Source organism: Orcinus orca, chromosome 1 (genome assembly GCF_937001465.1).
Source record: "Orcinus orca chromosome 1, mOrcOrc1.1, whole genome shotgun sequence".
Lineage (NCBI taxonomy): Eukaryota > Metazoa > Chordata > Mammalia > Artiodactyla > Delphinidae > Orcinus > Orcinus orca.
The window spans coordinates 211836389-211851240 of record NC_064559.1 but is presented as its reverse complement, the minus strand read 5'-3'; the positions used below and the strand labels follow the sequence as shown (position 1 = coordinate 211851240).

Sequence of the window (14852 nt, the reverse complement as noted above, 5' to 3'; positions counted from 1 at the left end):
GAACATTCTCTAACACCATACACAAAAATACACTCAAAATGTATTGAAGACCTAAATGTAAGACCGGAAGCTATAAAACTCTTAGAAGAAAGTGTAGGCAGAACACTCTTTGACATAAATTGTAGCAGTAGTTTTTTGGATCTGTCTCCCAAGGCAAAGGAAACAAAAGCAAAAATAAACAAATGGGACCTAATTAAACATAAAAGCTTTTGAGCAGCGAAAGAAACCACTGACAAAATTGAAAAGACAACCTACTGAATGGGAGAAAATATTTGCAAATGATATGAATGATAAGGGATTAATATCCAAAATATATATAACAGCTCATACAACCCAATATCAAAAAACAAACGACCTAATTAAAAAATGAGCAGAAGGGAATTCCCTGGTGCTCCAGTGGTTAGGAATCCACGCTTCCACTGCAGGGAGCCCGGGTTTGATCCCTGGTCAGGGAACTAAGATCCCGCATGCTGTGTGGCATGGCCAAAAAAATAAAAAATAAACAAGTTTAAAAAAATGAGTAGAAGACCTGAATAGACATGTTTCCAAAGAGGACATGCACATGGTCAACAGGCACATAAAAAGATCCTCAGCATTGACAACCATCAGGGAAATCCAAATCAAAGCCACAGTGAGATATCACCTCACACCTGTCAGAATGGCTTTCATCAAAAAGTCTACAAATAACAAGCGTTGGAGAGGATGTGGAGAAAAGGGAGCCCTCAGGCACTGCTGGTGGGAATATAAACTGGTGCAACCACTGTGTAAAACAGTATGGAAATTCCTCAAAAAGCTAAAAATATAACTACCATATGACCCAGCAATTCCACTCTTGGGTATACATCTGCAAGAAACAAAAACACTAATTTGAAAAGATATATGCACCCCAATGTTCATGGCAGCATTATTTACAATAGCTAAGATATGGAAGCAACCTAGGTGTCCATCAACAGAGGAATGGATGAAGAAGACATGGTGCATATATACAACAGAACACTACTCAACCATGAAAAGAATGAAACCCTGACGTTTGCAGCCACATGGATGGACCTAGAGGGTATCATGCTTAGTGAAGTAAGTCAGACAGAGAAAGACAAACACTGTATGTTATCACTTATATGTGGAATCTAGAAAATAAAACAACTGAATGAATATAACAAAACAGAAATAGACACACAGATATAAAGGACAAACTAGTGGGTACCAGTGGGGAGAAGGGTCGGGGGAGGGGCAAGATAGGGGTACAGGATTAAGGGACACAAACTACTATGTATAAAATAGATAAGCTACAGGGACTTCCCTGGTGGTCCAGTGGCTAAGACTCTGCACTCCCAATGCAGGGGGCCCAGATTTGATCCCTGGTCTGAGAACTAGATCCCGCATGCCGCAACTAAAAGATCCCGCACGGCACAACTAAGACCCGGCGCAGCCAAATAAATAAATAAATAAATATTTTAAAACATAGATAAGCTGCAAGGATATACGGGACAGCACGGGGACTATAACTGAATTGCATAACTTGTTTCTTTTTTTTTGGCTGCACTGCACGGCTTGGGGGATCTTAGTTCCCCGACCAGGGATTGAACCCGGGCCCACAGCAGTGAAAGTGCTGAGTCGTACCCTGGACCACCGGGGAATTCCCTATAATGGCTTTAAATGGAATATAATCTATAGAATTTTTGAATCACTATGCTGTACACCTGTAACTAAAAAAAATACCTCCACAAACTCAGAATCCTAGTAAGAAACAAAATACAATAGAAAAATTGGCAAATGACTTGAAAAAAAAAAACCCACGGAGGGGTATGAATAATGTGAATAAGCCAGCTAATAAACCTGTTTACAGACACTAAATACACTTTCTTCATACGCACATTTCATACTTATAAAATCAATCTTGCCCTTGGTCACAAAGAAAACTAACAAATTAAAAAGAAGACTTTGCAGATTATATTGTCTGAGCATAATTCAACTTAATAAACTTATAAATAAATAAATCTAAAAAGTAATGATGACAAATTTTAATTACTGGGAAATTAAGAAAGACATCCCTAGTGATTAAGTGCAAGGTGTGTGTGTGTGTGTGTGTGTGTGTGTGCATATGTGTTCACAGGTGTGCATGTGTTGGCTATGTTGTTAGCCATGTGTGTCACTGACTAGCCATGCAAGCGTGGGCAGTGCGGGCAGCAGCCTCACGTGGTCGTGGTGGAGGGAACGCAGAGGGCGGGGACCCCGTGCCCAGGGAGCAGCAGGATACTCACAGTCGGGCACTGCTGATTCTTAAACACGGCCTTGAACCTGGTGGAGACCGTTCCCGGGACAATCGGGGTGAAGATGACGGGCACTTTGATGGTGCTGAAGGGGCCAATCTCCCCCTCTGTTATCTGCACGGCAAGAGAGGTAGGCAGGGCCGCTCAGCCTTCACGTTCCCGTCATGGTGTCTCCCGTGGCCTCACCACAGCCGGGTCACTGCGGGGGCGAGTGGTGGCAGCCCCCATGTGTGCACTCGCTCTCCTGATGACACGGTCCTTGCACACACATGCACAGCCCCCACGCTCTGGCTGGGAAGGCCCTGCATTGGTGTCTCCTCTGAGCTGGACTAGGGGTACCCAGGGCCCTGCCTCTGCGGCTCTGGACCCGCCCGGCCCCAGCCTGAGATGGGGCAGCCGGACACCGGCTGAGACAGCTAACTGCCCAGAGGAGGCGAGTCCAGCGGCCAGACTAGTCTAGTCCGGCTCTGGTCAGATGGACAGACCACCCTGGGGGCTGGAAGAAGGTGGGCCTGACCTCTCCCAGTGAGAACTCCGTCTGTTCCTCGTTGGGAGGTACAGTCACGATGGTGGTCAAGGTCACTCCCTCTGATTCTGGAAGAGAAGGGTCCAGGTGTGAGGCTGGCCAGGCATGGCTGGGCAGCTCTGCCACACCCGAGGCGTGGCCACCCCCAACCTGGCCTCCCGGGGCCGTGAGGCCCGAGGGGGAGCTGGGGCGCTAGGGCACCATCCGGCCCCCTCCCTCTCCCAGACCAGGTGCTGTTCTGGGGCTCGTGGGGGCCACCCCAGCCCTCCTGCGCAGACAGCTCCTCCTGACAATACCATCTCCAGCAACCCCACCCTTTCCCAGGGCTAGGGGCCACAGGAGGCTATCATTGTGGCCCCAGGTTTGCATGGATGTGCCCCCGCAGACCCCCTCCCCCCGTGGCCATCTCCTGGTCAGGGACCTCGGGAACTCGGGGACCCCCAGCTCAAGCCCCAGGCCTGGGGCTTCTCAGGTGGACTTGGACAGTGGGCACTGCGACCTCTGGAGCAGGAGGCTGGGGTGGGAGAGGGTCCCTAGTTGCCCAAAGCCCCAGCGCAGGGAAGGGGGTGGGTGAAGGATGCTGGCCCCAGGGCGGCCCGGTGGGTGCAGTGGCCTGAGAGCAGCGCATTGGAGAGGGACGGCCGAGAAGTGGACCATCTGGGGCTTCACTTCAAAGCAAGAGGAGTGGAAAGTGGGCTCAAGGGGGTTTGTATGAAGAGGAGGAAACAGCAGGGTGCTGTGTCAGGGCTGGGCCAGGGTGGGGCGTGGGGAGGGGGTGAGCCATTTCCCAGGGACCCACCGGAGCCCGAGGGGCTGCTGGGCCCTGGAAATGTAACACAGTGTCCACTTTCAGGTGATAATAACATGTTCGCAGCCTCATTTTCACACTCATTTAGCCTTGTCTGTGTGCACGTTGCCTGCATGTTTTGAACGTCTCTTCCCCACTGGTGGGCCATGGATCCCGGCCCGCCCCTCGGGATTTGGGGGGGCACCCCAAGAATGGCAGGCCATCCATCAGGAAGGGTAGACCCTGTTTCCTCTCATCTGAGAAGGTCTTCCTGTTGACTTTGCAAGTGAACAGACCCAGTTTGATAGGAGAGGTGAAGGTCAGCGTCCTTTCTGAGTCCTTCCCCAGCTGGGCTGCCAGGCTGGCCCTGTGGAGGCCCCAGGTGCACTGCTGCGGCCTGCCCCAGGCTACCACAGGGCGGTATGCACCATTTCTGGGGCCTGGGGTTGTAAAGGCAGAGGTCCCCAGTTCTGGCTCCTCCAACGTGGCAGACTTCTCACGCAGCCAGCAGCTATGACTGTCACCAGGTTGGGTGGGGGCGAGTGGGCCAGTTGGCTCCCACCACCCCACTGTTTACGTCCTTGTCTGCTTCAGGAGTTACCTCGGTGAGAGCCCAGACATGGGCCCACGGGGTCCTCCCCTACGCCCTGAGTCCAGGCCAGACCCTGGGGTCAGCTGCTTCATCTTGCATGGATGCTGGCTGGGGTCCCTTGGTGACCCAGGGTGGAATCGTGTTGGCCAGTTTGCTGGGAATACGGTGCGCTTCCACTAATTCTAGAATCAGGCTTGTTAACGATTAGGAAGACTTTAATTATGTGTGCAGTGTATCTGCTCCACGCGTCCATTCTGTTCCGTCAGTCACAGAGTGGATATTTACTCACTTCCTGGAGTTTGAGGCATTTCGACATTTTAGAACATTCTCAGCAAGTAGCTCTTTAAATACTGTCTTTTCCTGATTCCAACGGACAAGTCGCTCCTGACTCATCCTCAACAGTACATGTGTTGTACTGCTTCTTTCATGTTTCCATCTCTATCTTCTAGTTCCCTAATTGTCTCTTCAGCAGTGTCTAATCCACAGTTTAACCCAGTGATTGGGGTTTTGTTTGTTTTCAGTGATCATATTCTTACTGCTAGAAGTTTTATTTGGTTCATTTTCTTTATTTTTTTTTTTTAAATAAACTTATTTATTTTTGGTTGTGTTGGGTCTTCGTTGCTGCGTGCGGGCTTTCTTTAGTTGTGGCGAGCGGGGCTACTCTTTGCTGCGGTGCGCGGGCATCTCATTGCAGTGGCTTCTCTTGTTGCAGAGCACAGGCTCTAGAGCACAGGCTCACTAGTTGTGGCGCACGGGCTTAGTTGCTCCGCAGCACGTGGGATCTTCCCGGACCAGGTCTCGAACCCATGTCCCCTGCATTGGCAGGCAGATTATTAACCACTGCACCACCAGGGAAGTCCCTCATTTCAATTCTACTTGATCTTATTCCTTTGTGATATTTTCCAAAGTATTAAGTGTGCTTATTTTATTTTCAAGGTCTGATCATATAATATCTGAAGCACGCAAGATCGTAATGCTCTCTGTCGTTTGTGTTGAGGGATTTCTCTCCCATTTCTTTTTTTTAGTGTAAACTTCTGAAAGCTTTGACAAATGCATACAGGGTGTATCCCCCACCACAATCAAGATACAGAACGTTTCCATCACCTTCCACCCCAGCTCTCCCTGTGCCCCTTAGTAGTCAATCCCTCCCTGGCTCCTGGCAACCACTGGTCTGTGTTCTGTCCCTACAGTTTTGCCTTTTCCAGAATGACACATAAATGGAATCACATGGTTTGCAGTTTTCTGCGTCTGACGTTTTTCATTAGTGTGATGTCGTGAGGTGCATCCGTGTTGCGTGTGGGTCCCCAGTTCATTCCTTTTCATTGCTGAGTAGCGCTGCAGAGCAGAGGGGTGCCAGGTTGTTTATCCACTCACCAGTCAGCAGATGTCGGCAATCACAAAGAATTCACATGCAGGTTTCTGTTCGAATTTAGTTTTCATTTCTTTGGGTAAGTACCTAGGAGTGGGGTTTCTGGGTTGTACGGGGTTTGTTCGACTTTATAAGAAATTGCTGAACTGCTCTCCACAGTGGCTACACCACTGCGCACTCCCAGCAGCAACGGACGAGAGTCACGGCAGCCCCTCATCAGCACTTGCTTCTGTCAGGGGCTGGGGTTTAATCTCGCCCTTCTAAAAGGCGTGTAGTGACGGCCCATCGTGGTTCTAATTTGTTTTTCCGTCTGTCTACTGTTGTCGCGTCTTTTCATGTGCTTACTTGCCATCTACACATCTACTTTGGTCAAGTGTCTGTTCAAGTCATTTGCCCGTTTGAAAACTGTGTTATTTGTTTTCTAATTGAGGTTTCAAAGTTCTTTATACATTTTGGATCTGTTCTTTTTTTTTTTTTTTTACATCTTTATTGGAGTATACTTGCTTTACAATGTGTGTTAGTTTCTGCTTTATAACAAAGTGAATCAGTTATACACATACATATGTTCCCATATCCCCTCCCTCTTGCATCTCCCTCCCTCCCACCCTCCTTATCCCACCCCTCCAGGCGGTCACAAAGCACCGAGCTGATCTCCCTGTGCTATGCGGCTGCTTCCCACTAGCTATCTACCTTACGCTTGGTAGTGTGTATATGTCCATGCATCTCTCTCGCTTTGTCACAGCTCACCCTTCCCCCTCCCCATATCCTCAGGTCCGTTCTCTAGTAGGTCTGTGTCTTTATTCCTGTCTAACCCCTAGGTTCTTCATGACATTTTTTTTTCTTAAATTCCATATATATGTGTCAGCATACGGTATTTGTCTTTCTCTTTCTGACTTACTTGGATCTGTTCTTTATCAGGTCCGTGATTTGCTAATATTTTCTGTCAGTCAGTGGCTTATCCTTTTTTTTTGCGGTATGCGGGTCTCTCACTGTTGTGGCCTCTCCTGTCGCGGAGCACAGGCTCCGGACGCGCAGGCCCAGCGGCCATGGCTCACGGGCCCAGCCGCTCCGCGGCATGTGGGATCTTCCCAGACCGGGGCACGAACCCGCGTCCCCTGCATCGACAGGTGGACTCTCAACCACTGCGCCACCAGGGAAGCCCTCAGTGGCTTGTCTTTCATTCTCTTAACAGTCTGTTTAGAAGAGCAGATAGTTTTAGTTTTGATGACGTCCAGAGGTTTTTTTTTTTGATGTACAGTTTATAGTTTAAACCGTACAGTTTAAAGAATGGCTCATGCTTTTGATGTCGTATCTAAGAAATCTTTGCCCAAACCAAGGTTACACAGATTTTCTCCTGTGTTTCTTTTAGAAGTTTTATAATTTTAGGTTTTACATTTAGATCTATGATTTTGAGCAGTTTTTGTTTACAGCGAGAGGAATGGATGGAGGTTAATTTGGGAGCATATGTTTATCTAATTGTTAAGGTCTCATTTGAGGACAAGACTTTCTTTCTCCAAGGAATTACCTTTGCATATTTGTGTGGGTCTATTTTTGGACCCTTTATCCTGTCCCACTGAAACCCTGTGTCTCTCCCTCTGCCAATATCACGCTATGTGTTACTCCAGCTTTAGAGGAAGTCTTGAAATCAGGTAGTCTGAGTCTTCTAACTTTGTTCTTTTTCAAAATTGTTTGTTATTTTAGGTCCTTTAGATTTCTATATAAATTTTATTTGTTTAAAAAATTTTATTTATTATTTATTTTGGCTGCACTGGGTCTTAGTTGCAGCACAGAGGATCTTTACTTGCGGCATGCATGCGGGATCTAGTTCCCCGACCAGGGATAGAACCCAGGCCCCCTGCATTGGGAGCTTGGAGTCTTACCCACTGGACCACCAGGGAAGTCCCTCCATATAAATTTTAGAATCAGCTTGTCAATTCCCATAAAAAGCCCTGCTAGATTTTGATTAGAACTGCATTCATCTATAGCCAGTTTTGGGAGAACTGACCTCTTAACAATATTGAGTCTTTCCATCCACAAGCTCCATGGATCTCCCAATTTATTGAGGCCTTTGATTTCTTTCATCAGAGTTTTGTAGTTTTCAGCATACAGACCCTGAACATTGTTTCTTAGCTTTATAACTTACTAGTTCATGTTTTTGGTGCTATTATAAATGATACTTATAAACATTTAACTTCCAATTGTTAATTTCTATCTAGAAATGTGCTTCATTTTTGTATATCGTATCCTGTGACCCTGCTAAATGCACTAGTTGTGTAACTTTTGGGGGATTCTTTGAGATATTCTAGATAGACAGTCATGTTGTCTGTGAATAAAGCTGATTTTATTTTTTTCTTTTCAAACTTTATTTCTTTTATTTCCTTTTCTTGCCTTACTGCACTGGATAGCTATGAGTGAATGAACATCTTTGCTGTACTCCCAACCTTCAGGAGAAGCATCCAATCTTTCATCAAGTATGATGTTAACTGTTAGGTTTGGTTGTTTTTTTTTTGCGGTACGCGGGTCTCTCACTGTTGTGGCCTCTCCCGTCGCGGAGCACAGGCTCTGGACGCGCAGGCTCAGCGGCCATGGCTCACGGGCCCAGCCGCTCCACGGCATGTGGGATCCTCCCGGACCGGGGCATGAACCCGTGTCCCCTGCATCGGCAGGCGGACTCTCAACCACTGCGCCACCAGGGAAGCCCAGGTTTAGTTTTTGTTTCTTGTTTTTCAAAGATGCCCATCATCAGGTTGAGGAAATTTTCTTCTACTCCTAGTTCACTGAGATCTTCCATCACAAATGGATGTGGAATTTTGTCAAAAGCTTTTTCTCCATCTGTTAAGACAATCATAATGTTTTTTCTTCTTTCTTCTGTTGATATGGTGAATAATATTGGATGATTTTTTTTGTTTTGTTTGCGGAGCACAGGCTCCAGACGCGCAGGCTCAGCGGCCATGGCTCACGGGCCTAGCAGCTCCGTGGCATGTGGGATCTTCCCGGACCGGGGCATGAACCCGTGTCCCCTGCATCGGCAGGCGGCCTCGCAACCACTGCGCCACCAGGGAAGCCCAATATTGGATGATTTTTGAATGCTGAACCAGCCTTGTGTTCGGAGGACAGACCCCACTTGCTTATGACGTATTATCCTTTCTCACATCCTGCTGGATCCATCTGCTAGTATCGTAATGAAGAGGCAGAGGAGGTTTTGACTGTGAGCACGTGCTTCCTGGCACTTTACCTGTGGAGTTCCTTGAGCTCTGAGCTGAAGCTGCACTTCTCCAGAGAGGGTTGGCCTTTGTGTGGCTGGGCCCTGAAGCTCTTCCAACCTGGGACCACTTTCCCCTAAAGTCTCGGCTGGAGACAGCACGGGGTCACAGGTCCAGGCTGCAGACCCACACGGGACTGGCTGATGGTCTTCTTTTCTTTTTTTAAAAAATAAATTTATGTATTTATTTATTTTTGCCTGCACTGGGTCTTTGTTGCTGCGCGCGGGCTTTCTCTAGTTGCATCGAGTGGGGGCTACTCTTTGTTGCGGTGCGCGGGCTTCTCATTGCGGTGGCTTCTCTTGTTGCCGAGAACGGGATCTAGGCACGCGGGCTTCAGTAGTTGTGGCATGCAGGCTCAGTAGTTGTGGCTCGCTGGCTCTAGAGCACAGGCTCAGTACTTGTGGCCCACAGGCTTAGTTGCTCTGTGACATGTGGGATCTTCCCTGACCAGGGCTCGAACCCGTGTCCCCTGCATTGGCAGGCAGATTCTTAACCACTGCGCCACCAGGGAAGTCCTGGCTGATGGATTTCAACCATCAAGGTGACCCCCTCGCCACCTTTAAAGGGCAAGGGGCCCATGCTGCTGCTTCCTTGCTGCTCTGCTCTGGGGCAGCTCATACTCGTGATGTACTTGTCCGCCACATGTGCAGCCCTCTGAGGCAGACCCTTTGCTCTGAGCACTCCTGCCACGCCCCATGCTGCAGCCGTGGGGAAGGTTCTGGGCCAGCAGGTCTCAGGGGCCCACGCTGGGAGCTGCACAGCTGATGTGAGGACCCCCACGAACCTCCCGTGGGGGGTGGCCCAAACTCCACTCGGAAGGTGGCCCCTCCTGACGTGTGGTGCTGGGGGTCAAGGCCAGCTGACCCCCTGAGCCAGCACAGGAGGCAGAGGAGGTGAGGAGGGAGCCCTACCCACTCACCCTCTGTCCCCCTGGGAACAGAACCATCTGTGTGCACCCCAGCGTCTCTCCTCTGTCCACGTTTTGTAATCTCTGTTCTGATCCGCTGATCCACGTGTCCTTATCTGGACCACACTGTCCTGATTACTGTAGATTTGAAGTAGGTCTTGAAGCCACGTGTGAGTTTACAAAAACCGTCTTTTGAAAGATGCTTTCCTGGAGTATTAGAAAAATACCGAGGCAGGGGTCCCATGCACCCCTGCATCCCGTGTTCACACCAACGTTTATCAACAGTCCCCCAGGGGCTTCCCTGGTGGCGCAGTGGTTAAGAATCTGCTTGCCAATGCAGGGGACATGGGTTCGATCCCTGGTTTGGGAAGATCTCATATGCCGCAGAGCAACTAAGCCCGTGCACCACAACTACCGAGCCCGCATGCCACAACTGCTGAGTCTCACGTGCCTAAAGCCCATGCTCTGCAACAAGAGAAGCCACCTCAATGAGAAGCCCGTGCACCACAATGAAGAGTAGCCCCCGCTCGACGCAACTAGAGAAAGCCCGCACGCATCAACGAAGACCCAACGCAGCCAAAAATAAATAAAAAATAAAATAAACAAATTTATACATAAAGAAAACATATGGAAATGCAAGTACCTAAAATATCCAAAGCAAATACCTTGCCAAAAAAAAGAGCAAAGTTGGGTGACTTAACGCTACGTGGCTTCAAGGCTAACCCTAAAGCTACAATAATCCAGGTGGACGGTGCTGGTCAGGAGAGGCAAATGGGTCAACCGATCAGCATAGAGCCCAGAAGTATACCCACACCTTCCATCCATTTGCAACAAAGATAACAAATCAATCCACCAGGGAAAGGAAAGTATTTTCACCCTGTTTTGCAGGAACAATGGGACATACACGTGGGAAAAAGAAGAGCCTTGGCATCTACCTCACATCACACACAGAAATTGGCTGGACCACAGACCCAAACGTAAGAGCCATGTCTTATGTCCTTGGGATAGGGGAAAAGTTGCTATAAAGGCATAAAGCACACACCTCAAAAGAAATGATGGGTAGATTTGCAAACATTAAAATTAAGAACTTTGGGACTTCCGGGACTTCCCCGGTGGTCCAGTGGTTAAGACTCTTTGCTCCCAATGCACGGGGCCTGGGTTCAATCCCTGGTCAGGGAACTAGATCCCGCACGCATGCCACAACTAAGAGTTCGCATGACGCAACTAAAGATCCCTCATGCCGCAATGAAGATCCCGCGTGCCGCAACTAAGACCCGGCGCAGCCAAATAAATAAATAAGTAGAACTTTGGGACTTCCCTGGCAGCCCAGTGGTTAACACTCTGCACTTCCAATGCGAGGGGTGCGGGTTTGATCCCTGGTTGGGGAACTAAGATCCCACATGCCACGTGGCACGGCCAAAAAAATAAATAAATGAAAAATAAAATTAAGAACTCTGACTTAAGAAAAGAGATCATAAAGGGAGTAAAAGGACGAGCCACGACTTCGACTTGGAGGCAATATTTGCAACCTCCTAACTGACAAAGGCTAAGTATACAGGATCTGGAAAGAACTCCTATGAATAAATAGGAAAGGACAAACAACCCCGTAGAAAAGTGGGTGAAAAGCTTGAACAGGTATTTCATACAAAAGAAAATACAAATGGCAAACAGGCACCTGGAAAGACAGGCAACCTCACTGGCGGCGTGAGCAGTGCAGACGGGAGCCTCCCTTCCCAGGCCTCCAGACCGACCCCGCGGAGCTGCCCAGTGGGACCCAGCCATGGGCCGCGGGTGGCTGTGAGCTCTTGAAAGGTGGCTCCTGGGAAGGAGGAACCAAATTCTCCTATTACTTAATTTTGGTTAATTTAAATCTGAATAGCCAGATGTGACTAGTGGCAGCTGCACTGGGTAGCGCAGTCCCAGCTGCAGCCACGCGGGACAAGAACAGATGCAGTAATAAGAGTGAGGCCGCGCGTCCCCCGCGATGCGGCGAAGACACGCCCCAGGGAGACTCACACACTTGGAGACGCTGCCTGAGCCCCTGCGCGCACGGCCCGCGCCGTGAAGTCCCCCTGATGTGAGCCGGTGGGGGTGGCCTGTGACCGAGGCATGTTCGTGAGAGGAGCCGCCACGCAGAGGACCCCCGCCCAGTCCACGTGGACGCCCCACAGAGCTCAACGCTACACAACCAGACAACTCAGGATGTGCTCCCGCGGCTCCGACGCTGGGGAAATGCAGCCCTTTCTGACCGTGAGCGTGGAGGGAAAAGGCAAAGGGAGGCAAGGAAACGCTGAAGACAACGCCAGAGGGACGCCCCTGGGGAGGCGTGTGTCCGGTGAGCGCGGCCGCCTGGGCCCTCGTCCTCCTCAAGCTCCGCCTGGGCTCGGGCTGCCGACTTCCTGGCTCTTCTTTAAACTGTCCTCACGTGTTACACGCACTTGACTTCCGGACGGAGGTCAGGGTGGCCCCAGCCAGCCTGGGGCCTTCAGCGACCCCATCAGCAGAGCCCCCAGCCCCTTCCCCATCCCCTCCCTCCGTCCACCAGGCAGGGCTCCTCAGATGTCCCAACAAGGGCCACCAAGGGCAGGGAGGAGGGCAGCTCCCCTTGTGGCCAGCCTGGTGGTCCAAAGCTGTGCATTTCCTTTAAGCCTTCTGTTAGCTTAAATATGGATGCAAATTTTAATCCACTCCATAACCAGTATGTAGTTGAATATATAAATGCATATGAATATCTTCTTACTCACTTAAAACTGGAGCCTGGAAAAACTCTGCACCGCCCAGCCCCCGGTACCACACTGGCACAACCCGCCTTCGCCGGACGCAACCGTGCTTGGAGTGGCTCCCGGAATCTGTCCCTCTGGGGCCCTCCGACCCGGCCTGCCAGCCCCTCTGCCCGTCAAACGGCTGGGGCTCGGGGCCCTGCGGCCAAGGTGGCCCAGGGCTGCGTGCTGAGCGCAGGTCGCGGGCCCGGCTCACCTACGGGGCGCCCCTCCTCCTTCTCCTTTATGTCCAGTTTTCCAGACTCCTTCTGGCTCGGCACATCTGCGGGCACGGACTCATTGCCCGCCGTCAGCTGCTTGGAAAAACTGGTGGCGACGTTACTGTCAAAACCCGTGTCTTCATATGTGAAGTTACTGCTCTGAAAAAGAGAACGTGACACCTTTACTGGCAGTTTCCACTTGCCTTTCCCATCAACCGTCTGCACCCGCCACCTGGGGAGGGCCACGTTGAGAGCCTGGCCGTATCCGGGCTGGGCGCCGCGGGCTCCCACAGCACCCCTCAACAGCTCTCTGGCGACCCGTGCCGGGCTCGTCCGGGGCTCAGGGCCCCTCTCGCCCAGGCGGGCTCCGCCTTGGCCCTGTCCCGGAGCCTGCTGCATGTGTGCACGCCGCCAAGTTCCTCCAGGACGCCTGCTCTTCCCCCACATGGGCTTGGGCCCCCACAGGCTCCAGCCCCGAGCTCTCCTGGCTTCAGCTCAGATCCCAGCGGGCTGAGAGCGGCCCAACCCCACCTCTGCTCCTTTCCCAGAGGTCACTGGCCCCCAGTCCTTTCCCCTGGGCTCACAACAGACCAACGGAGTGCCTGCCGTGTGCAACTCAGGGGCCACGGGGGGACACACAGGGCACTGCCTGGGTGGAGCTGCCGTCCAGCCGGACAGACACCCACCAGGAGAGGGCTGGTGCCCGCGGGGAGCCCTGAGGGCCCAGGCATTTGTCCTCACCCCCAAATAATCCCCCCCAGTGTCCATTGGCTGTGCTGGAAGTTGTCTCCACTGATGGGGTCCCACCTGTTTCCGCTTCCTCAGCAGCACACGTGCACAGCCTTCCCGTGAGAGGACCAGGGCCCCCCTCGCACCTTTGGGAGAGGTGCAGGTGCGGGGCAGGGTTTGCTGTGCTTTTCAGCCTGGGGTGTCTGGGCTGGACCGCCCGTCCCCACAGGCTGGGACTTTAGGGCCTGGAGCACTTGGCCACCACCTTGCCAACACGTATGACGGGACAGCATCCTGCTGCCCTAGGTGCACTCCTTACGGAGACAGATCTCTTCTACCTAGACTGACCGGAGGCCGTCCTACTTCTGGGCCTTCTCCCGCCCACACCGACGTGGCCCCCTTTACACTCGTGGGACTGTGTCTCGGGGCGGGAGATGCCACATGCTGCCCTTGGCCGGGCAGTCACGGCACTGACCAGGAGCAGCAGCACACTCACCGTGCTGAAGACCGACGGGGACGTGTCCATCTCACAGCACTCTGATGCCAGGAGAAACCTGAACCCGGTGCCCAAGCCCCCGAGGTTGGTCAGCGTGACGGTCCGGGATGCAGTCTCACCCACCACGCAGCTGCCGAAGTCGATGAGCTCCTTGTCGAGGGACAGCTGCCCAAGGACCCCGAGTGAGCCAGGGTGACCACACCAGGCTCGCAGCAAGCTCTCTTCTCCCACCTGTCACCCTGCACCCCTGAGGGGACACAGGAGCGCCGGCTGCCTCTGGCTCATGGCGGGAGGCAGGGCCTCTGCACAGCCCAGGACACAATCCACATCCCAGAAATCACAGACTGTGTACTGATCATGGCAGCTTGGGAGCACCTGAGTGCAAGTTTTGAAAAGTCAGGGACTTCCCTGGCGGCGCAGGGGTTAAGAATCTGTCTGCCAGTGCAGGGGACACGGGTTCAAGCCCTGGTCCAGGAAGATCCCACATGCCGAGGAGCAACTAAGCCTGTGTGGCACAACTACTGAGCCTGCGCTCTAGAGCCCACAAGCCACAACTACTGAAGCCTGTGCTCCACAGCAAGAGAAGCCACCGCAATGAGAAGCCCACGCACCGCAACGAAGAGTAGCCCCCGCTCAGCGCAACTAGAGAAAAGCCTGTGCAGAGCAACGAAGACCCAAAGCAGCCAAAAATAAATAAAATAAATAAATTTATTAAAGAAAAAACTGACATTACATTACATTACATTACACAGCTTACGTTAAAAAACAAGACAGGGAGTTCCCTGGCGGTCCAGCGGCTGGGACTCTGAACTTTCACTGTGGAGGGCCAGGGTTTGACTGCTGGTCGGGGAACTAGGATCCCGCGAGCCGCATGGTGCACCCAAAAAACCAAAACCAAAACCAAAACCAAACATAAAACAAGACAGATCTCAC

The 14852-nt window shown here is 51.4% G+C and overlaps 1 protein-coding gene across 1 annotated transcript in view; it reads right to left on the bottom strand.

Moving 5' to 3' along the window:
• CFAP74 (cilia and flagella associated protein 74) overlaps positions 1-14852 on the bottom strand; it is a 78526-nt gene that overhangs the window by 21407 nt on the left and 42267 nt on the right. Inside the window, exons 16-19 of the mRNA XM_049696341.1 lie at positions 13920-14084; positions 12691-12853; positions 2788-2864; positions 2262-2384 (exon numbers count right to left, since the gene is read on the bottom strand). Coding sequence (XP_049552298.1) covers positions 2262-2384; positions 2788-2864; positions 12691-12853; positions 13920-14084 — 528 coding nt within the window. The remainder of the gene's footprint in view (positions 1-2261; positions 2385-2787; positions 2865-12690; positions 12854-13919; positions 14085-14852) is intronic.